The sequence below is a fragment of the Salarias fasciatus genome, chromosome 20, assembly GCF_902148845.1.
Source record: "Salarias fasciatus chromosome 20, fSalaFa1.1, whole genome shotgun sequence".
In the NCBI taxonomy this organism is placed as follows: Eukaryota; Metazoa; Chordata; class Actinopteri; order Blenniiformes; family Blenniidae; genus Salarias; species Salarias fasciatus.
Genome location: NC_043764.1, coordinates 20,853,539 through 20,875,023, shown reverse-complemented (window position 1 = coordinate 20,875,023; position 21,485 = coordinate 20,853,539). Strand labels below are relative to the sequence as shown.

Sequence of the window (21,485 nt, the reverse complement as noted above, 5' to 3'; positions counted from 1 at the left end):
AAGGAAACAGAGAACAGCGGTGATGTTTGCTGTTGACTTCTTTGATTTTATTAAATTATTTCTTTCCCAGAACTAAATTAAATCTGCACCCGATTCCCAATCAGAAAGTTTTTGACTGCCTCAGCAGTCAAAAAGCTGTTACTAATAGTGTATATCCTAATTTATCTCAGAATGGAAATACAAGGTCACCTTTGAGTCCAAATCAGGCAACAATCAGTAAAACACGGAAATAAAAAAAAAATCCCTGAATAAATTACATTTATGGCAAACTATGTTTACAAAAGAGGTGGATCTCTAATCAAGGCAACATTTGAAAATAAAACAAATCAAGAAAACTCTTTTCTTGATGCATGAACTTAGATCTTATATTATACACTCTACATGCAGCCTACATAAAAAACAAGTGAACTCAAGTCATACTTTTTTGTATTTAGGCATAATTGTAGTTAGGACAACACACAGATCTAGTATCCTCCTAATAACATTTACAAATAGGTATTTACTCAAGGATTGCCTTTACTTGTTGGTATGAATTGATTATATGGCAGTGTGCATTAGAGCTCACAGAAAAATTCATGAAACATGTCTGCATGTTTTTAAGTAAAAGAGCATTAACTCAATAAATCCATGTTATTGTTATTACCATTTATGCTCTTTTGTTGCACAGGAAAAATGTTGCATAAAAAAATACTTCTTTTATAGTAGTAGTGGGAGTAGAACTTGAATCTTCTATTGATTTTTTTGTGGTGTCGTTCCTTTTGCCCAAGTAAAGAATTTGAATCCTCTCTGAGCTTCAAGGCAGCTTGTGTTTACATTGGGGGAGGTCATAGTTCACTCGCCATTATCCTAAAGACTTGGGCATGTGTTACTTGTAAAGAAAAAATGCTCGCGATATAAAGGAAACTCGCTCTCCTGTTGATATTTATTTTTATTTTTATTTTTTTTTTCTTTTGTGCGTAAAAACGTAATTTTCTGCAACTTTTACGCGCGGCCGTGTGATGAAACCTGGAGAATGTGAAGGATCGAGGAGGGGGTGGGGAGGCTGGGCTCCTCGAGTGCTGTTGGTGGCCCATTTATCATATCTCCGCCCTCCAGTGTTTCAGCTCCCATGAGGGCGGCTCTTTAAATTGCCCCAAAACTCCTCCTGGCTGGCGCCTTTTTTTCCTTTATCTGCAGGAGACAAGACGCACGTGCTATTTACTGGACGTCGCTGGGATTAAACTTCTCATCCAGTTGGTAAGTTTTAAAAAACACAACTATTTTATTATTTTTTTTTTTTTCAATTTGCTGTTTTTAAAATCCATGGCGAGCAGAATGAGCTGGGATTTTAAAGGGGCGGGCTGTGTGTTGTCTGACGAATAAAAGCTGTAGCCTATAGATCGGTGCAAGGCTTTTTAACCGGGTACAACCAGTCAGGCTTAAAGGAATCATTTCGTCTTACATTTAGAGCGGAGGTTGTACCGGAGCGACTGAGGTGGGTTGCAAGAAGCAGTGAGTTAAAGAAAAAAAAAAACTTCGCAATGCACGATCGGCTTATTTTAATGCATTTCCCAGCGCGCGGAGCTCCGTGAATGAGGGGGCTGCACGCTGGAAACGTGAAGCCCGTCTTTTGTTGCCGGAGCCCGGGCTTTAGCCGCCACAACTCCGCTCGGTCGGTTGCGTGGTTTCTTTATTTTCTTAATTTTGTGCCAAAGGAGGGGGAGTAAAATTGCGAGCGGCCATGCAGGGGAGTGAGTATGAGGGAGGCGGGTGGGGGGTGGGGGGGGGGGGTCTTATGATCAGACAGCAGCACACACCAGCTATTGTGTGTGTGAGTGTGTGTGTTATGGTGGATCTCGCTCCCAGGCTCCGGCGTGCAGACGCGCTGTGAGATGGCTCCGTGCGCAGGCCGGGCCTGTGAGCGCGGCCGGCCGGTGCAGGGGAAGGGAGCGCCGGCTTCTCCGGGCTCTCTATGCGGCTGTGCGCGGCCTCACATACCCTGCAGGACGATTTTTTTTTTTTTTTTTTTAATATTATTTCTGTGTATTTCTTTTTGACGTGGATCCGTTGCTTGTGCGGTGCGCAACATGCGACGGAAATAGACCTGGAAATAAGCGCGGATTAATTGAGTTAAACGCGTTACCGGTGCGTGGTTAGGTCGGTCATTTCGGTGAGCCGTCGCGGTCAGTGAGTTTAATAGCCGGTGCATGTTTGTGTGAACTGCAGTCTCTCTGCAGGGAGAAATAAAAAACAGAAGTAATAATACTTGTGTAATTAACCCCCCCCCCCCCAGGTCTGAATAGCCGAAGCAAGCATGAGCGACAAGGGGACAGTCTCGCCGAAAGAGAAGGAGGCTACAGAGAAGCGGGGGCGTGGAAGACCCCGCAAGCAGCCCCAGGTAAAAACCTCTGATGTAAGTAGAAATCCATTCGTTTCTCCAGATTTGCATTTCACCCCATCCCTGCAAGCATGGCGCAGAGAGATGGCAGCCTGCGTAATCAGACATGAGGGGCAGGTAAACAAACCAAATCCCCAGCTCCTCTGTGCCGCAGCATGCTCAGGTAGAGCTCACAGCAGGTGAGCTGCTCGTGCATGTCCACATCCTGAGCTTCTCCACGCAGAACCCAAGAATGCAGATCGTGTCTTGCAAGCATGCCACCCGTGACCCTTTTGCTCACCACCTATCAGTGGACAGGCCCACGACTTCACTTCCTGTGTCTCACTGGTTTGTAAGCAACCTGTAACCCAACACCTTCAAACCGGTTTTAACCCCCCCTCTCCCCTCCTCTTGACCCACCCTTGCTCCTCATGTAATGGATGACATAGCAGAGTCAAAGCGCAGAGTGGCTCGTATATCTGTCACTCAGCCGGGTGTGTTTTACTATTGAATTGCTCGGTTGCTAAGAGCCGCGGTTGTAAACATGTTAGAAATTCAAGAGGAGAGGGGTCGGCCATGACAACACGCCAGCGCGAATGAATAAGATCAGCGAATTCACCTTCAGCGTCGTTAGAGCGTTTGTGCAACAATTCGGACGAGGCACATACCAGTCATTTATAGACGTTTGTATTTTTACAGGCTGATGGAGTGTACTCCTGTTGCATTGACCTTGAAAGACCTTCTATCTGAAGGCCTTGCATGTAAAATTGTGGCTATACCTTTAAAGAAAACAGCTGTGCTTCCATATGCAATGCATGATGTCGAGGATCTGCCTGCTGACTGCTGTAAACGCCAAAATATTGTGTGCGTGTGCTTCTGCGCGCCAGCTTTAACTTGATTGTGTTGATTGTGATTGCCAGGAGCCAAGTGGATCCCCCACTCCAAAGAGGCCCAGAGGACGGCCGAAGGGCAGCACGAATAAGACGTCCAGCAAGGGCAAAGTGAGTCGGCCGCAGTCTGCAACGCGCGCGGAGATGAAACCGACGTCAGCAGATAGCATGCATACTGAGACCACCGCTCGACTCCATCATGGCGTCACACATGGCGTTTGTCTTGTCCCATCTCGCGACCACTTCCTTTTTTTTTCTTTTTCGAAACCCCAATTCCTTTTTGGCTGATGTATATTTAATGGCAGTTAACCTCATCCTCTCAAACGAACTTCCTCCTGTTACTTTTGATATATTTGTTGGCTGAAACCCCCTCCTCCCTCCCCGCCTCCCCCCGCCCCCAGATGTCAGACATGGCGTGGCTTGGGTTTCCCATTGTTGAGACCTCGGTTTGCAGGCTTTTTTTTTTTTTTTTTTTTTCTTTCTGAGTGATGCTCACCCTATACTTCCTGTCCTCCAGCTTCCTGCAGCTTGTCATGCACAGTGCAGTGCAGGTGCAGAGGCCGCAAGACTGTTTCCAAGCTGACACTAAGCACCCCCCCACCACCACCCTGCCCCCCCCCCCCCCCCCCACCCAGCACACAGCCCTAGTTCTTCTCTGCCTTTCGTCTCCATAGCAACAGCTGATTTTCTCCCTCGCCCCAACGCTCCAGCTCCCCCGTGTGCTCCGTCTTCGCTGCTATGTATGGGAAAAGGCAGACAGACGGAGAAGGAGGAAGAGCAGCGCCGGCGCACGCGTATCGATACAGGTTTTAGCGGCGAGGGCTGAGCCGCAGAGGGCTTGTGTCTCCGCTCGGTTTCACCAGCTGTCTCTGAGCCTCAGACCAGGTGGCCAGCGAACTGGAGTGCCCTGTGTGCAGTTCCTGTTGGCCTTCCAGATAATAGCCAATGAACCCAATGCCCCTTTTCCATCTGTGTCATTTCAGAGCTGCTGCTGCCATCTGCAGGCAGCTCAATGCAGAAGATAAGGATTGTTTGTTTTTATTTTTTTTTTTTTTTGGGGGGGGGAGTTTGCAGCCTTCACAGCGATTGCCGCCCACCCTTCCACCCACCATAAATTTTATTCAAACTCGAAAGACGCAGGTAACCATTGCAGCGTGTCGGACGCTGCTCAGACCAGTAAATTATGAAGTTTTCATGCAACAAATTGAGAACTGTTGACATTTTGCGAGTCAGTTCACAACCTGAAAACACTGATGTGGCCCCACACCCGTCGGCTGCACACCCCCTGATTTATACTGTTGTCAGGATCTATACACCGATTTTTTTTTTTTTTTTTTTTTTTTTTTTTTTTTTTTTTTTTTACCGCTGAAGCCAAAAGTATTGGGCTCTGCTGGGCAGATGACCAGCTCAGTGACCTTGTAGATCACTACAAAACATCCAGAGCCACTTCCAGCCTTCGCTGACCTCGGCCTGCTTTGTTTTTGCAGAAGGCGACGGCCCCGGCATCTGCAGGGGGAAAGCGCCGGGGAAGACCCAAGAAGGAGGTAAGAGGCTCTTGTTGGGTAAACGGCATAACGTGGCCGCACGCAGCTTGTATTTTTGTGTTCATATTAAGTAATTACGCAATCATTATTCTTACTTTGTGTTTAAGCTTACGTCTATATCAGTTGATATTATTAAAATATTTAATAGTCTTCTTAAAGGACAAGAACTCCTGTCAAGCTTTGATGAATGTATCCAGTGTGGCCCACTCCCTGCACTTCTGTTTTAAAGACTAATTTCTTCCCGAGGAGTCTTTCTGACGCAGACTTGAACGGGATATTTTTGCATCCTTTTTTTTTTTTTTTTAGCCGCAAAAAAAAAATGAGTGTCTTGTGTTTTAATCTCGCGGGGGGAAAAAATTGCGGTCTTGTAGTAACATTCAGTCATGTGCACGAGCGGTTAGGGCGTACTCGAAAAAAACAAAAAAAAAAAAAAAAAGAAAGAAAAAAAGTCGTCTGGATCACATTAGTCACAGAAGGGAATGACCCGGAGTTACCCCTCTAACTAGCCCTCTTGTTTTTATGAATGAAGATGTTGGGCAGCGGAGGGAGAGGCGAGAGTGCAGAGAGCAGGATGCCTCATTGTGACTCACCAGCGTTATGAATCACTGTTCACTACAGATGGCTCACCCTTCCCCTGGGTGTTCCTCATGCCATAGTGGTTTATCAGAAAGATTTAGAATAACATTTGGATTTTTTTCATGTCGGCACTTGGGGCTCATTGAAAGTGAAAACAGTCACCTTGAGCCATGAATCACAGGCGGCTATTGTTGCAGAGCGGTGATGGTGCTTCAGAGGCATTTTCCTTGTGGGTGTATGTTGAAGATTTCTTCTTTTTTCTTTTTTGTTTATTTTTCCTTCTTGCAGGAGAAGGAGGAAAAGGCAGCCCAGGAATCATCTGAGGGGGAAGAGGAAGAGGACCAGTAATTCACAGCGCATGCTACCTCACTCAACATACTGACTTACTGTTAACCAGAACTGGGCTGCATCTCCAACACCAGTGCCACCACATGACCACTGTTCACGACAATAACCCGCCCTTTTCGCCTTGAGGAGGGGTTAACACAGTACAATTATCATGCAACAGCACTGGATATAAAAAAAAAAAAAAAAAATGATGGACTTGTTCAAGCATAGCTCTAAGAATTACACGAAAGGTAACAGCCCTTTTCTCGACATGTCATAAGTCTTTTATACTGGACAACAACAACAACAACAACAAAAAAAGCGTGCTCTTCGGAGCCTGGACGTTATCTGCTTATTTCCCCCTCTAAAGATGGTTGGTAGGACATCTTCTCCGCTTAGTGTTACTTATTTGTTGTACCCGCATCTGAGATGGTAGGGCATATAGATTTTTTTTCCTCCTCTCTCTCTCTCTCTCTCTCTCTCTCTCTCTCTCTTTCTCTCTCTCCATGTTTTTACTGGACAAAAGTGAGTTTTACCTATACTTGCTGTTTATTTTCGTGTGTGTTTGTGTGAAGTGGTTGACCTATCCTTTGCATCGGAATTATAGATGGGAGTTGAGCTTCGGGATTAGGATGAGAATAGGTGACTGATGGTCGGTGTCTTTCTTCCCTTTTTGCCCGTCATGTCTGATCTGCACACCTGATCCCTCCAATCAGAAGGCAGAACCGTCTTTACCACCTTGGCCCTCTCATCTGTTGGACAGTTTTAGTTCGAGTAGACCTTTCCCTGTCCTCAGCGTGCGGCGGGGAGATGTAAAGTGTATCGTTAGTCATCAGGATCGCTTTTTATTTTATATTTCTTTGTTCGGGTTACATACCATTTTCAAAACAGAAAAAAAAAACAAAACAAAACAGTGTGCTGCTTTTTTTTCATGGTTTTATTAAAACAGTTCATTTTTTTTTGGTATGTTGTGTGTTTCTAAGGATAGGGTTGGCAGAGTACTAGGCTGACAGTCATCGGTGTCGTTTCTTCAGGGAGCTTTTACAAATGCTGTTACATTGGCGTCTTTGTCTTCGCGCGTCTCCTCGGTTTTCCAGGCGCTCGCTCAATCAGTCGTTAAGGCAAAATTGCAATTGGTCAAACAAGGAGTTTGATTGTATCACAGGATAGTCGGTGGCACTTCTATCCCACAGGGCTGTACGTTTTATTTTCATTCCATCTTAGCTCTCATGGCTTCACCTATAGCTTCGCCTTTCTATCATCACATAGTACAATAATTACCTTCTTTTTTTTTTTCTTAGTCTTTTAAAGATGTGTGTCCTTATGCTGTCTGCTACAGAAACAAATGTTTGTGTATTTTTAAGTGTCAGGGAACCTGCGGTCACAGTCCACTTAACTGGGTTTTTCCACACACCTAAGCTGCTACAACCTCAGTTACAAAACCCGGAAAACTGCAAACAGGCGAGACGAGGCCTGGAATTTCATACCTCACTCAACATGCTTACTTTACCATAAATAAATGCATTTTAACTGGTTTTAAGTTGTTTTTGAAACTGTAACCTCCGGCATGAGTTGGAAAGGTGTCGTTATTACAAAGTTTGTATTTTTTTTTTCTCTCTTTCAAAAAAAAAAAAAAAAGAAACCTGATTGTAACAAGATATCTGCGATGTCAAGTGTGTGACTGCAATTACAGCACAGCTTGGTTCCTTACACGAGTTTTCAGACAGGTTTGTTTTTTTTTTTTTATTAACGTGTGAAGCAAGTCAGGGAGACCTGTCAGCTTGACGACTGTGTTCGCTGACTGTGGTAGATTAGCAGGTGTGTTTTTATCTTCTTTTTTTTGTTTTGTTTTGTTTTAATTCCTCTGGTGCACTGAAATGTCAGTTCAGATTTTTCATGGACAAATGTTTTGTGTGTTTGTGATAGACTGGGCGCTCTTTCCATTGTTCTGTTGCCCCCCACCCCCCCCTTCTCCCCGCGTGTCTGGCAGTACCACACACAGCCACCCTCACCATACTCATACAAATTTCATGTCTTTTTTTTTTCCAACAGTTGCATCATTTTACATCCAAACATCACACATCGGTTGACTTTATATACTGTAAACTCGATAGGACGGATCATTCTTTTTAATGTACACCGTATATAAATGTACAATGTCTATATTTCTATGGTGCCCTACAACAATTTGTATCAGAAATGGTCAATAAAGAGAATTTTCTTTGTCATTTCTGTCTTGCGCCTTATTGGCTGAAAAAACGACTCACCACAAAAGACAATTATTTTTTATTTATATTCAATGTTTCAAGCAACAGTAGCACAACAGTCTGAAGAGACATCGATAACAGTGCTTCCGAAATAACAGTAGTTCAGTGAGGTGTCACCTGAAATCAGAGCCGTCTTTGTTAAGTTCACCAGTGCAAATCACTCCTCTGAGCAAATATTTGTACAGCTTCAATGTCGGCCTCACACCAAATTAGAAAAATGTCTCGTATGCATAGAAAATCAAGAATGAGATGGAGAAAAAGACCAGGGGAAAGTACCGAGGAGTACTTCTACATGTTCGGACCGTGAGACATTGACACGTAGGGTTAAAGCACCTCCAGATGTCATACCAGACAACATCCCATTTGAGCATCATTGGCTCTTTACAATAAATTAACTGTTGAACCGAGTGACATTTCCCCTCCGGGGACAGGCGGACAGTCCTGATCGTACTGTACATTCACAAACAAGGCAAATCAAGGCCAGGAGAGGTTGTAATTCCTCAAGACAGGAGCGAAGACAGACTTCCTGAGTGCTTGATACAGTCAGACTCAAGGCATCCATCTGAACATGTTCTTGAGCTGGAGGTGAATTTGCTGGTGCCATGCCTTGCAGACAGACAGGACATATTTTCAGTACTAGTCACCACTCATTTTGGAAGAGTGGGCTGGTGTTATTTAGCTCCATATCTGGCTTTTTGTTCCATTTCATACCATTGATAGGAGTCACAGGATTTGGCTAAACAGCAAAAAGATGTGAATCAGGGGACAGCTACTTCATCCTCTAAGTAAATTAAAACCAAAGAGAACAGTTGGTGCTTGAATAACAGTAACTTTGACTGTTCTCAGAGGTTCATTTCACTAACAAGCACTGAATGTAAAACTCTTGGATGCATTGCATTCGGTGTTTGAATTTCATCACCATATTTCAAACACCCCCACATGCACACGCACAAACAAAAAACAAAAACAAACACTCTCACAACAGGAGCATTGACATTTAACTAGTGCACAACCTTCAGAGTCTCACCACACTTGGTACAGATGCCTACTGCAACCCACAGGAAGATTACTGCTCGCCACATAGCGCCCACACGGTGCGAATGTAAACAAAAGGGTAAAACCTACAGGAGCTTGCATCCTCTGCCCCGCCGAATACCACAGTCAATGTGTGATTGAATAAATAAGTTCTAATAAATAAGCTGAAGGTACTGTGTCGGTTAGGCACACAGGGTTTGGCATAAGAACCTCACAATTCAACAGTCGATCAGCACGTAAGACGGGAGGTCTGGAAACGCTTGTTGTTGTTGTTGTTAATGTCCTCAGAGATAACAGCAAAGAAAAAAAAAAAAGCCAGGATTGTGCATGAATTCAACAATGACTGATTGCTGTGGAAGGGGGTCGTCATTTTGCCCGGGTTTACGACCATCACGCCGTGACGTCTTTGGTCAGAAGAGGCCTTCGCTGCTGATAACTTCTTGCCCAGCCTTGCACAATCTGAGGGCAGAAAACACGGCGTGAGATCAGTTTGGTTAAATAAAATCCCCCTAACAAAAACGAAGCGGTGACCATGGGTAATTCAATGACCTGTTGATGAGTTGCAGTGACACATTTGCTCTTTATTGACAAAATTATAAAATCTCTGCTTCGCAAACTTCAATATTAAACATAAAATGGTTGACACTCCATCACAGAGGGCTCAACAAAATACATTTCCCTCTGTTGTTCATTACTACAGAGAGAGGGACTACATTTATGCTTTTTTGCAATGAGGGTGGGGAGATCATTTCATAACTTTGACCTCTGGTGTGTTAAACGGATAAACCGCCAGAGATTGCCAACACTGCCACCTAGTGGTGCTCAGGTATAAGTACATACACAGCCTGAGGACTGCTGTTGTATTCTAAATAAAAACACATTAAATGAAATTGGAAAATTTATAAAATTTTAATGACGGGGTTGTAGGGCCAAAATGTTGGAAGGCCTCAACCAGGTCTTTTTTTTTTTTCTTTTTTAATGAATGAGCCCTCTGTGGCCACATAGCAAACAGACCTGGGTTCAATCAGAGGCATAAGCCTGTGTGGACAGTTGCGAATGTTCTCTCCAGGTAATCTAGGCTCCTCCCACAACCCCGAGACATGTTTGTGAGGTTAATTGGTGAATCTGAAGTCACTAAAGGTGTGTGATGGTCTGTTGCACACTGTCGTCTGAAAATAGGTTCAGACTCAGCTTCGATGAAACACGAATTCAACTTTCCTTCCACTTTAGTGGAGACGTTCAAATCAGAAAACATGTGCCGGTGTATAAACAATCTGATATTAGTGAACCTTTGAGGATTTCTATGTTCAATCTACATATTGAGGAGACCGATTGGTTACATATGAATGAAATTGTAGGCATTGTGACCAACTGCAGACAGGCTAAATTAGTAGTATAACAGTTAAGCAATACTACTCGCCTTTATTTGTATTTCACTTTAGAAGAGGAAGTAACCATGAAAATGAGGAACTGCTCAACTATTTTAAGTGAATGTTGCAGCTAAGAATGTGAGAAAACCTGTTACCAGATGGCAGGTTTTTACATGGTCTTTTGGGGAAACGTGGTCACTGAACACAACCCTCTGAAAAGAACACAGAACCAGTCAAACTCATTTCAATTTAAAAAAAAAAAAAAAAAACGTGCACTCACCCTGGTGTCCTCTTCTCTCCACAGCATTTCCTGTTCAGCTTCATTGAGTTCTTCTGAAGGATCATACGTGTAAACCGGTAGTAGCTGATGACGGAGTCTGTCGATTCTGAGAAAGCAAGAGTGAGAGCTTGAACACATCCCAACATGAACAAGAAAGCTACTGTTACAGCATGTGGTCTGGTCTTACCTCCTTTTTCTACGAATATACATGATCTGAGTGGGGGAAAAAAAAGACAAGAATTACACACATCGCACGCGCAGCTCTTTCAGTTTTGACTTATTGTCTTGCAGATGCATTTATTAGGAGTAAACTGCACCGTTTGAAAAGACAGCCGGTGAAGACCATGAACTCACCACAGCTGCAGCTATCCCAATAATGGTTATTAGAAAGAATGGCACCAACACATAGCTGACTGCCACGTCCCCATCGATAACGGGAGGGGGATGAGTAGTGCTGTTCATCCTAAATCTTCAGGGTGTGAGTGGGGGACATCAGTGGGACAGGACACCCCTCCTCCTCTTCCTCCTCTTCCTCCCTGTGGCTCACAGCGTGCAGCAGATGGCTCCTGGAACTGCCCCCTTGTTTACGGCTCATCCTCTCGGTTCATGTGACTTCCACATGGTATCGCCGTGCTCTCTAATCAGTGGAGAATCTGAGGGAACACGGAACGAAAAGACATTCGCAACGCGTTAAAGGAGCAACATGGGAAAGTAGAGAAATGCGGGCTGCGGTCGATCAGGAAGAAATGACAACACGGGGAAATGGTTCATGTTTATGTGCGGTTAGCAAGCCACGTTCCCCCTGCGGTCGGGTGGTATTAGTGGTTTTAGCAGGGTTTTTTTTTAAACAGTTTATCTAGCGAGTATAACTGGAAATGCCAGACTTTCCTCTTCACGCTGAAGGCTGATCTGCGGTGAAGCAGCCGTACCAGACTAGCTATCTGTCAACACAGCTTCCGTTTAGCTGCACACGACAAGTTGTTTTACAGCACGAAATAAGCAAACCAAAACATGCAAACTCCCCGCGTATCGACGAGGTCCGTTTACTAAGAGCACAAACACAAGCTCGACCCGCGTCGTGATAAATTTCATTAAAAAGTGACTCACTGTACACTGAGCAGAGCCTCTTCTTCCAGTAGTGGAACTCTGCCAGACTACTTCCGCCGCCGGAACCCGTCAAAATAAAAGCGTTTCAGCGGGAGAACGCGCGCCAGACAACTTCCGCCGGAACCCGCAAAAATAAAGGAATGGAAACGCTGAATGATATTTATTTTCAGCAAAGATCAGGTAAATATTTTTTTCCTGTTTTTGTTATTGGCATATGTTTATACATCTGAACTAATTAAAAAAATACGGAAACCACTATTAAATAATTTTATATGAGGGGGAAATGAATCCTTGAAGAAGAAAAAAAATCCAAATCAGGTCATTTCAGAGGCATGAAAAACAACACTTACAAGGAGGTGATCTGCTATGTAGAGACAGCGTTTGTTTAATTAATTTATTTTTTTTAGAAGGATGGATCACTGTATTTTACTTGAAAGACTAAATTTCTGTTTTGGTGTCTCAAGTCAGGTGCTCCAGTCATTGAAAGATATGTATTTTTCAATTATTCCAAAAGATTTGTCTTGTTGCTGTGGTTGAAATTCCCCAAGGACATCAGTTGGAACCACTGTTGTCTCATCCCCTACTCGAACCAGGGTTTGAATCCATTTCCACGATCTGTCCTGTCCTTTTCTCACTTTTTACCCCTGAACCCCAACTGGAATTGTATAAAGTCTCCACCTTTGAGTTTGGTTCTCCTGCTAAAAGGAGGTAGTGAACTTTTAAATATTCAAAAATATAAAAAGACAGTAAGTAAGTGGATATTTTCATATTTTTAATTTGAGCCAAAAACACTTTTTTTTTCTTTGACATAAGCATTGGTATGTACAGCTCTATGAAAGCTCTGGTGTTTTGAACAGTGATTTATTTCAACAGGCATGAACAGAAGCATGGCAGCGGGGTAAACAAGGTCGGGAAGAGGATCCCCTGAGAGGCCTGACATTGATCCACATCACTAACAATATGATGGAATCAATTTACTTAGACACTGACTGCAACACTACTTGTTGTTCCTGTGTAATGGCTAGATGAGGACTCACAGAGATCCTGACATTTGGTCTATATCATCAATATCAATGACTCAACTTTAAACCGCCGGAGACCGCAACAACCTCTGCATGGCACTTACTGCTGCTTTGGGAAACGTCTAAATATGCACCTTTGCTTCATGCAAGCTGCATGAATTTGATGTATGGATCATATTGTGTGAGATTATTTTGAGGTTTTTTTTCTGTTTTCTAGGTTTTTCCTGACTGCACCTCCATCTACCCAGATGACATACTTCGAAAATCATCTGGATCTGTGCCGTAATCTCAGCATCTCCACCTGCCTCTGGGCTGTCTGATGCCTCAGAGGAGCTTTTCAGAACACATTTATCCTCAGGCTTAAATATTATCATAACCTTTCCTTGATGCATGGTGTGCCAAACTGATGCAGTTCTACTGATAGATTCAGCAGAGGCATAGCATTCCATGAGGCTTTTGATCTATATGTCATATTGTTGCATTAATATTTCTTTTGGTGATTGTTTTTTGTTTTTTGTTTTTTTGGTTGTTTCTTTATTTGTTTTGTTAATCCTCAGATGAGGGGTTAGTGGAATTACCAGCGGAAATGGTCTTGCCTGTTAATACTGCTCTGTCTGAAGTCCATGTCCTTTTGTGTGATCCTCTTACTGAACAGAACTCTGCTGACATGTGGGCCACTGGAGGTACTGTATCTTTGTGTCATTTATTAGATGAACAAAAACACGCAAAAGAAGTGGATTTGATTTAATTTCGTTTATTTCAAATATGCAAATAAAAAGGGGAAAAACTAAAGACATTGAAAAGAATAAAACAAATACTAAAATCACACAAATCTAAATTACACAAACAAAAAGGTTCCTAATAAAGGTTCCTCATATATGTGGTTTTCAGATATATTCATCAGATTGTATCAGAATCAGGCGATGGACTGGAGAAGCTCTCTCTCACTAAGACACACTGGCACGCTTACTGTGTTGGTTTTTCGCTGCATTTATTCAGATAAATGCAAGAAAATCTCACTTGGAGGAATTATTTCTCTCCACAATACAACACGAGCATTAAAATCAGCATGAAGCTCCCTTTGTCTGTCCCACAGTAACAAGAAATATATGTTAAGAATTAACAGGACCTGTCTCTTTTCACAAAAAGAGACCATTTCTGTTTTGCTCGTGAAGGATAGGATTGTGTGCCTGAGTTTGGAACCACCAGTGATGGAGTGGTGAGAAGTAGTTCTCACTTTCATGTGGCTCTCAAGAAGAATTGTCAGCCTTATTGGTGAGTTAATTTGAAAACAAAGTTCAACTGTTAAAAAGCAAACATTTTTAAATGAATGTCAATAAAAGTGGATAATAATGTAGCAGAATCACTGCTACAACTACTTCTATATGACAAGTATAAATAGTTACAGTTTCAATTACACTGAAAACCTCAAAAAGTTCTGAATAAAGTCAGAGGCTCCAGTCTGCAGCACCATGGACAGGCCTACAATATTAAAATCATTATCTTACTTCAGCCCATAGAAGGTGCTTTGCTTCTGTATTCAGAGGTAAGAAATATGCAGTTGGTAGTGTATGTAAAGATAATAAATTCTCTTTTCTTATCATTTAATGAGAAATGAAGTGGCTTCAATTAGGTTTCAGTGTTTTTTTTGTACTCCCCTTCTCAGAAAAAAAATTAATTACGAAAACATTCTGAGTCAGTCTTGTAGGTGTATATTATTATGATGATTATGGGAGAGAATAACTTGAGGGGAAATTCTTCTTAGAGTGAAATGTCAATAAATTGTTTTTCCAATTCAGTTTTTAGCGTCAAAGTATGCAATGAATTGCAGAGTGGAACTCTCAGTTCACATATAAGAAGCAGATGCATTATTTAAACCTTTATAGTTCACTTACATGGGAAATACAAAAAAAAATAACCTTGTTACTTTGAAATTTTTTAAGATTTTCTTATTAATTTTTGTAATTCAAAGATATGGCATCAGAGAAAATATATTTTACAGTGTGCAAACCCCAAACCTGTTACCACCAACACCAATACCAGTACAGACCAGTGACACTGATGTCTGTGGTGATGAAGTGCTTTGAGCATCTCGTCCTCCAGCACCGCAAAGAGTGCCTCCCCAAGAACTTTGACCCATTCCAGTTTGCCTACACAGCAAACCAGTCCACGGAAGACGCCAGGACGTCACTGCCCTCCATACAGCCCTGAGCCACCTAGACCTGTGTTCATCGACTATAGCTCGGCGTTTAATACCATCAGCCCTGACATCCTGGAGGAGAATCTGGTGGACCTGGATTTTGCCCCCCAGATGTGTTCCTGGATCAAAGACTTCCTCACCAACCGACCTCAGGTTGTGAGAGTAGGTCAGCTCCACTCCTCCACCCTGACACTCAGCACTGGTTCCCCCCAGGGCTGTGTGCTGAGCCCCCTCCTGTACGCCGTCTACACACACAACTGTACCTCCATCCACCCCTCCAACACCAGCATATATATATGTTCGTCCTTCGTAGTCGAAGATGACCATGACATCTGTTATGAGGTGGAGCTGCTAACGATGTGTCCGGAGGTGGCTGATGAGGCCGATCCGGGCAAGGAAGCCTCGCCCACAGGTGGGACAGTAGTGGGTAGGCGCTGTGCTGTTGGTACTCGCGTCTTTGGCTTTGCGTGCTGCTCTCTTCTGCTCGGCTTGGAGGGTCCTGCGCTCCTCTGCTGCATTGGCTCCTTTGCTGATAAGTTGGCGCCAGCCGGGTTTGTGGGGTGCAAGTGATTCCCAGGATTCAGTGCTGATGTTGAAGTCTTTTAGCGAGACCTTGAGGCTGTCCTTATACCGTTTTCTCTGCCCCCCAACTGTGCGTTTACTCTGACAGAGTTCTCCATAGAGGAGTTGCTTAGGGATGCGGTCGTCTGGCATTCGGGTGACGTGGCCAGCCCACCTGAGTTGGGCCTTGCGCATGATGGTGGTGATGCTGGGGAGGTTTGCCTGCTTCAGGACTTCCGTGTTGGGGAGTTTGTCCTGCCAGCCGATGTGGAGGAGGTTTCTGAGGCATCTGAGGTGAAAGCGATCAAGCTGTTTTTCATGGCGCCTGTACGCAGTCCAGGTTTCCGAGCCATAGAGTAGGGTGGTGAGGATGACTGCTCGGTAGACTTTCAGTTTGGTCTCAAGGCTGATTCCCCTCCTCTCCCAGACTTTCTCCCTCAGTCTCCCAAAAGCACTGCTTGCCTTGGAGATTCTGTTGTTAATCTCGGCATCAATGGTGGCTGTGCGAGAGAGGGTGCTGCCGAGGTAGGTGAAGGTTTCAACCGCCTGGAGAGTCTGTCCATTCACAGAAATCTGTGGTTCGTGGTATTGGTTGCCTGGAGCTGGCTGAAACATCACCTCAGTTTTCTTGGTGCTGATGGTAAAGCCAAAGTTGCTGCAGGCTGCGGAAAAGCTGTCCATCTCAGCTTGCATTTCATGCTCGTCACTGGCATTAAGGGCACAGTCGTCGGCGAAGAGGAATTCTCTGAGAGCAGTCTCCTTCACTTTCGTGACTGCCTGCAGTCTCCTCAGGTTGAATAGCTTCCCGTCAGACCTGTACTTGATGTTGATGCCAGGCTTGTAGTCTCTGAAGGCGTCAGTCAGCATTGCCGAGAACACCATGCTAAACAGTGTCGGGGCCAAAACACAGCCCTGTTTGACACCGTTGGTCACCGGGAAGGCATTGGATAGTTCACCGTCATCCAGAACACGGGCCGTCATGCCATCATGGAGTTGGCGGACCATGGCTATGAAGGTGCTTGGGCAGCCAAATTTTTCCATAATCCTCCAGAGTCCGTCTCGACTGACTGTGTCGAAAGCCTTGGTCAAGTCAATGAAGGTCATGTAGAGGTCCTGGTGCTGTTCCATGCATTTCTCCTGGAGTTGGCGGGCAGCAAAGATCATGTCGGTGGTGCCTCGACCTGCGCGGAAGCCGCATTGACTTTCAGGGAGGAGGCCTTGCTCCAGGTGATCCAGCAAGCGGTTGAGGAGGACGCGGGCCAGGATTTTGCCTGCTACGGAGAGGAGGGATATTCCTCGGTGGTTGTCACAGGACTGGCGATTTCCTTTGCGCTTGTAGATGTGAATGATTGTGGCGTCCCTGAATTCTTGTGGCAGTTGCCCCTGGTTCCACATGGTCTGAAACAGGCTTGTCAGTTGGTTACGGATGGCTTCGCCACCTGTCTTGTAAACCTCAGCGGGGATGGCATCAGGGCCAGGAGCTTTTCCACTGGTCATCTGGTTGATGGCTTTACTGACCTCTTGAGTCGAGGGAGGGGCATCAAGCTCTTGATTAATCGCCAGTTGTGGGAGGCGTGCGATTGCTTCATCGTTGATTGCTGCGGGACGGTTCAGCACACTATTAAAGTGGTCTGCCCACCTCTCGAGGACCTGCTTCTTATCTGTGAGCAGGGTTGCGCCATCTGTGCTGAGTAAGGGGGATGATCCGTAAGACTGTGGTCCGTAGACGGCTTTCAGTGCATCGTAGAACCTCTTGATGTCATGTCTGTCAGCATAGCCTTGAATTTCATCGGCCTTGGCGCTGAGCCAGGAGTCCTGCATGGAACGCAACTTGGACTGAACTTTGCTGCGCATGTTGGTGAAGGCGACTTTTTTTGCCACACAGGAGGGGTCATTCTGATGGGCTCGGAGCAAGTAGTGTTTTTCATCCAGCATGGTGCGGATCTCGCCATCATTCTCGTCGAACCAGTCCTGATGGTGTCTGGTGGCGTGACCGAGCACTTCCAGAGCAGCAGAGTGGACTGCATCCCTGAAGGATGCCCACTTCTCCTCAACGCTGTTGTGGTCAGCCTGGAGGACCTTCAGTTTGCTGTCCAGGTTCAGTTGAAGTTTGAGAGCTATCTGGGGACATTTCAGTTTGGTTGTGTTTAGTTTCTTGGGTGCTTTTTGTCCCTGTGGCCTTCTCTTCGGCTGGATGAAGAAGTTCAGTTTGGAGATGATGAGGCGGTGGTCTGTCCAGCAGTCGGCACCGCACATGGCCGTCTACACACACAACTGTACCTCCATCCACCCCTCCAACACCAGCATAAAGTTTGCCGACGACACCGCTGTGGTTGGCATCATTACGGGGGGGATGAGACGGCTTACAGGGAGGAAATACAGGAGTTGACAGGGTGGTGCTTCAAGAACAACCTGGAGCTGAACACTAAGGCTGAATCCCATTTCACCCCTTAGCCCTTCCCCTTGGCCCTACCCCTCGTTTTGCGCGTTCACGTGGAGGGGTAGGAGTGTCCCAATTGTCATTATGACGGAGGGGTAGGGCCAAGAAAGAGGGCCAGTCACCCCTCCAAAAGGAGATTCTCGAGAGGCACACTCCAAACGGAGGGGTATCGGCCGATGGCGAGGGGCGCTTGTTCTTTCTGCCTAGATCATGCCTGGCGGGCGGGGTTAATTCACTTCCGCATTGACTGGAGTGATCGTTTCCACACCCGCGCATTCCAGGCGTATTCCAAACACAACAGATAGACGATTATTTTCAATAAACTGGTTTCTTCAACACGGCCCGCCTGGAATGCGCGGGTGGGAAACTAGCGCCCCCGCCAATGCGGAAGTGAACTAACCCCACGGTCCAGGCGAACAAAACAAGCGCCCCTCGCCACCATCGCCACTGGATGACAGATTTCTCAAAAAGCCTTCCAAGATCGGCAAGATGGCGGCGTCCGCAACGAAAGACGTTCATAAATGTCAGTATTTTGTCAATTAATAAAGTTTTAAAATGTAAGAAAAACATTCATCTTCGGCAGATAATTGTCGCATCTGCCTACGTCATCGGCAGCGGCGACTACTGATGACGTACGCGATTGTCGGAGGGGTGTCCCAATTCGGAGGGGTTGACTTTCTCCCCTACCCCTTAGCACTCCGTTTCATAGGCGGAGGGCTAAGGGGAAGGGCCAAGGGGAAGGGCTAAGGGGTGAAATGGGATTCAGCCTAAGAAGACCACAGAGATGGTCCATGGGACCATGCCCCACTAACCGTCAATGGGGTGTGTGTGGAGAGGACCTCACCTGGACAGCCAACACAGCAGCACTGGTTAAAAAGGCGCAGCACAGACTCCACTTCCTCAGGGTGCTGAGGAGGAACCACCTGGAGGAAAGACCGCAGGTGTCCTTCTATCGAGCCACCATAGAATCAGTGCTGATGTGCTGTGTGACTGTCTGGTTCCCAGCCTGCTCTGCTGCGAACAGGAAGGCTCTGCAGAGGGTCACCAGAACGGCAGAGAGAATCATCCGCTGCTCTCTGCCTTCCCTGGAGAGCATCGCAACCTCCCGCTGCATCAGTAAAGCGAGAAGGATCTGGGCAGACATCACCCACCCTGGCCAGCAGCTGTTTAGCCTGCTGCCATCAGGGAAGAGACTCAGATCCTTAAAATGCAAGACAAGCAGGCTGATGAACAGTTTCTATCCTTGATCCATCAGACTCCTGAATTCAAAACAATAATCACTGCAAAGTCACTTAAATCTCACATGCAAGAACTGTATACAGTATATCCGGACTCCTTTTATAGTCTTGTTTCATATGTACATTTGTTTTTATTATTTATTGTTGTTGTATATTTCTATGCCAATGCACCACCCAGTTGCAGCCACCTAGATTTCGTCATACCCCCATGTATGATGACAATAAAGCTATTCTATTCTATTCTATTCTATTCTATTCTATTCTATTCTATTCTATTCTATTCTATTGTTTTCTACATAGCAAACAAACATCGGGCACCCAGCCACATATGCAAATAAAACAGACATAGACCTAAAATAATCTTTGAGCATGAATTCAAGTTAACTTTGTAAATGGGCACATACTCATTCATACATGTGAACAGCAATGATTGATTATTGTTGTACTATCTGACCATAGCCACTAGAGGTCACTAGGCCTATGTGAGTGAGGAGGAAGCTGTTGATTGATGGTGAAATTTCGTTTCCTGTGGCCATGGACATTATAGACCCTCAGCTGAGACTGATTTCTGTCTTGAAGCAGCCCAGTGGAACTTTCTGCTGGTTACTGTGAGATGCTGGTAATCAGTGGAGCAGAATGGGATTCTGTCACAACTGAAGCTTTTCCACTCTGTTGCTTCAGAACAGCTTAATTTGACAAGCACAGGTAAATCTCTATATATAGCTGTTTCCAGGGAGATCCAATTTGTCTGAGCAGGAGTGTGTATAACGACTGCTGTGATTTGAAAGTCCTGTGTTTGTTTTTTGTCAAACAGAAGAGTGATGGAAAAGTGTGAAGCTGTCTTTATTCACCTACTTCTTTATACATCTTAGGATCATCCAGCTGATCTCAGTTTAATAGAGTGGAAGGCACCTGATGGGTCAATCCAACACTTTGATCAACAGTGCCAAACGGGCAAAGAGTGACACACACACTCCACACAAGAACCAAACGTGAATAAGGGACATTACTGTTGCGAGGCCGCTGCGTCGCGTCTCCATATCTTTCATTCTGTCAGCTTTCACTCATGAGATCTGGATGATGTTTGTATGATACTAAGACACAGATTAGGACCAAAACCATCTGCGTGAAATTGATTGTTGGCTTGTGGATAAAAATCCATTCCATTTGCATTTTGTGTGAATGCACAGCAAGCCATTCAGTTGTGGCTCTGATGCTGCAAAGCTGTGAATTAGCGTTTGGCTGCAGTGGTAAATAAACAGTTTCCACAGATAGCAGTTTAATTATATCCTTCAAACAGAGTCATCAGAGTCGAACCAAAACCAGCTTCCGGATGATGTGTTCTTCCAAGCGACCTCCTCTCCACGACAAAAACACCTCCTCTCGCTCACCCTGTTTGTGTTGGATGACGACCGGCTTTATCAGGCCGCTTTGTTCCACTGGGAGCTTAAAGGACCTTGACTGCAAAAAACACACAGGTTTTATTTCTTACCAGCTCATTTGAGCGTGATATAATTTCCTTTATTGTTGTCTTATGGCAGATGGGCATGCCTTTTTGATTCAGTCGATATATAAAAGCAAGCGTTGCCTCTCTATTCCTCACTGATTTGCTGCCACACACTCACTGTGGTGTTTACAATTGTTTTGGCCGACGTGTTGACATACAAAGTCACTCAGAGAAGACTTTGTCACAGAAGGACTGCGTGAAACTACACAAATCAGCAGGTGAGCAGATCTGTCTTGTGTGCTTGGAACAGTGGATGAGTCAGTAGGCCTGTTAGGCAGCCAAAGGACAAAAACACTCCATCCCCCTCCCCTGCAGTGTAGTGCATCCTGGGCGGGTCCTGGAAGAGAGGCCGGGACGCCTCCTCTCTCCATCTGCCCTCCCCATTGGCTGGAAAGTGGAAGTCACATTTGGGGCTCTCCCCGTGTTTGAATTGCACATTATGTTACAGACATGTCATATGTCAAAAAAATAATTATATACACATTAAAATATAACCCACTGGAATATTTAATTCTGATTTAACCTTTATTAACAAAATCAACTCATTCCCTCCCCCCCCCCCCCCCCCCCCCCCCCCCCCCCCCCCCCCCCCCCCCACTTTTACAGATGTAGGTGATTCTGTCAAATCTCCACCAGGTTTGTGAATTTTAGTTGTAAGATTATTGGAAAAAAAAAGAAAAAAAAAACAGCTGGTGTGTCTAAGTTGCACGATGTGATTCGTTCCCCTGCAGCCCGTGTCCGCTGAGAGGAGACGCTGGGCCATCC

General features: G+C 45.0%; 2 protein-coding genes across 6 annotated transcripts; one reads left to right on the top strand and one right to left on the bottom strand.

Annotated features, from left to right (window-relative positions):
* Nucleotides 1-1,126: 1,126 nt before the first annotated feature.
* hmga1a (high mobility group AT-hook 1a) lies at nt 1,127-7,335 on the top strand. 5 transcript variants are annotated; one of them, XM_030119122.1, is made up of 5 exons: nt 1,127-1,236; nt 2,273-2,377; nt 3,277-3,357; nt 4,734-4,790; nt 5,655-7,335. In XM_030119122.1, the coding sequence occupies exons 2-5, from the start codon at nt 2,294-2,296 to the stop codon at nt 5,712-5,714; spliced, it is 282 nt and encodes a 93-aa protein (XP_029974982.1). In that variant the 5' UTR covers nt 1,127-1,236; nt 2,273-2,293; the 3' UTR covers nt 5,715-7,335. The 5 variants fall into 5 exon arrangements, with proteins under 5 accessions (XP_029974982.1, XP_029974978.1, XP_029974981.1 ...); XM_030119118.1 differs by having other exon boundaries at nt 2,273-2,392; XM_030119121.1 differs by lacking the exon at nt 1,127-1,236 and adding an exon at nt 1,348-1,474.
* A 2,035-nt stretch (nt 7,336-9,370) lies between these two features.
* smim29 (small integral membrane protein 29) lies at nt 9,371-11,810 on the bottom strand. The gene is made up of 5 exons (XM_030119712.1): nt 11,753-11,810; nt 11,000-11,298; nt 10,833-10,858; nt 10,646-10,751; nt 9,371-9,454 (listed from the first exon to the last, which is right to left on the bottom strand). Exons 2-5 carry the CDS (start codon nt 11,105-11,107, stop codon nt 9,386-9,388), a joined length of 309 nt encoding a protein of 102 aa, XP_029975572.1. The 5' UTR covers nt 11,108-11,298; nt 11,753-11,810; the 3' UTR covers nt 9,371-9,385.
* Between the last annotated feature and the right edge of the window lie 9,675 nt (nt 11,811-21,485).

Coding starts and splice junctions, on each gene's coding strand:
- smim29 (XM_030119712.1), bottom strand. CDS start 11,107: ATGAACAGCACTACTCATCCCCCTCCCGTTATCGATGGGGACGTGGCA. Junction 10,859..10,999: donor TTGGGATAGCTGCAGCTGTG/GTGAGTTCATGG, acceptor TCCCCCACTCAG/ATCATGTATATTCGTAGAAA. Junction 9,455..10,645: donor GGAGAGAAGAGGACACCAGG/GTGAGTGCACGT, acceptor TTCTGCCCTCAG/ATTGTGCAAGGCTGGGCAAG.
- hmga1a (XM_030119118.1), top strand. CDS start 2,294: ATGAGCGACAAGGGGACAGTCTCGCCGAAAGAGAAGGAGGCTACAGAG. Junction 3,358..4,733: donor AGACGTCCAGCAAGGGCAAA/GTGAGTCGGCCG, acceptor TTGTTTTTGCAG/AAGGCGACGGCCCCGGCATC. Junction 4,791..5,654: donor GGGGAAGACCCAAGAAGGAG/GTAAGAGGCTCT, acceptor TCCTTCTTGCAG/GAGAAGGAGGAAAAGGCAGC.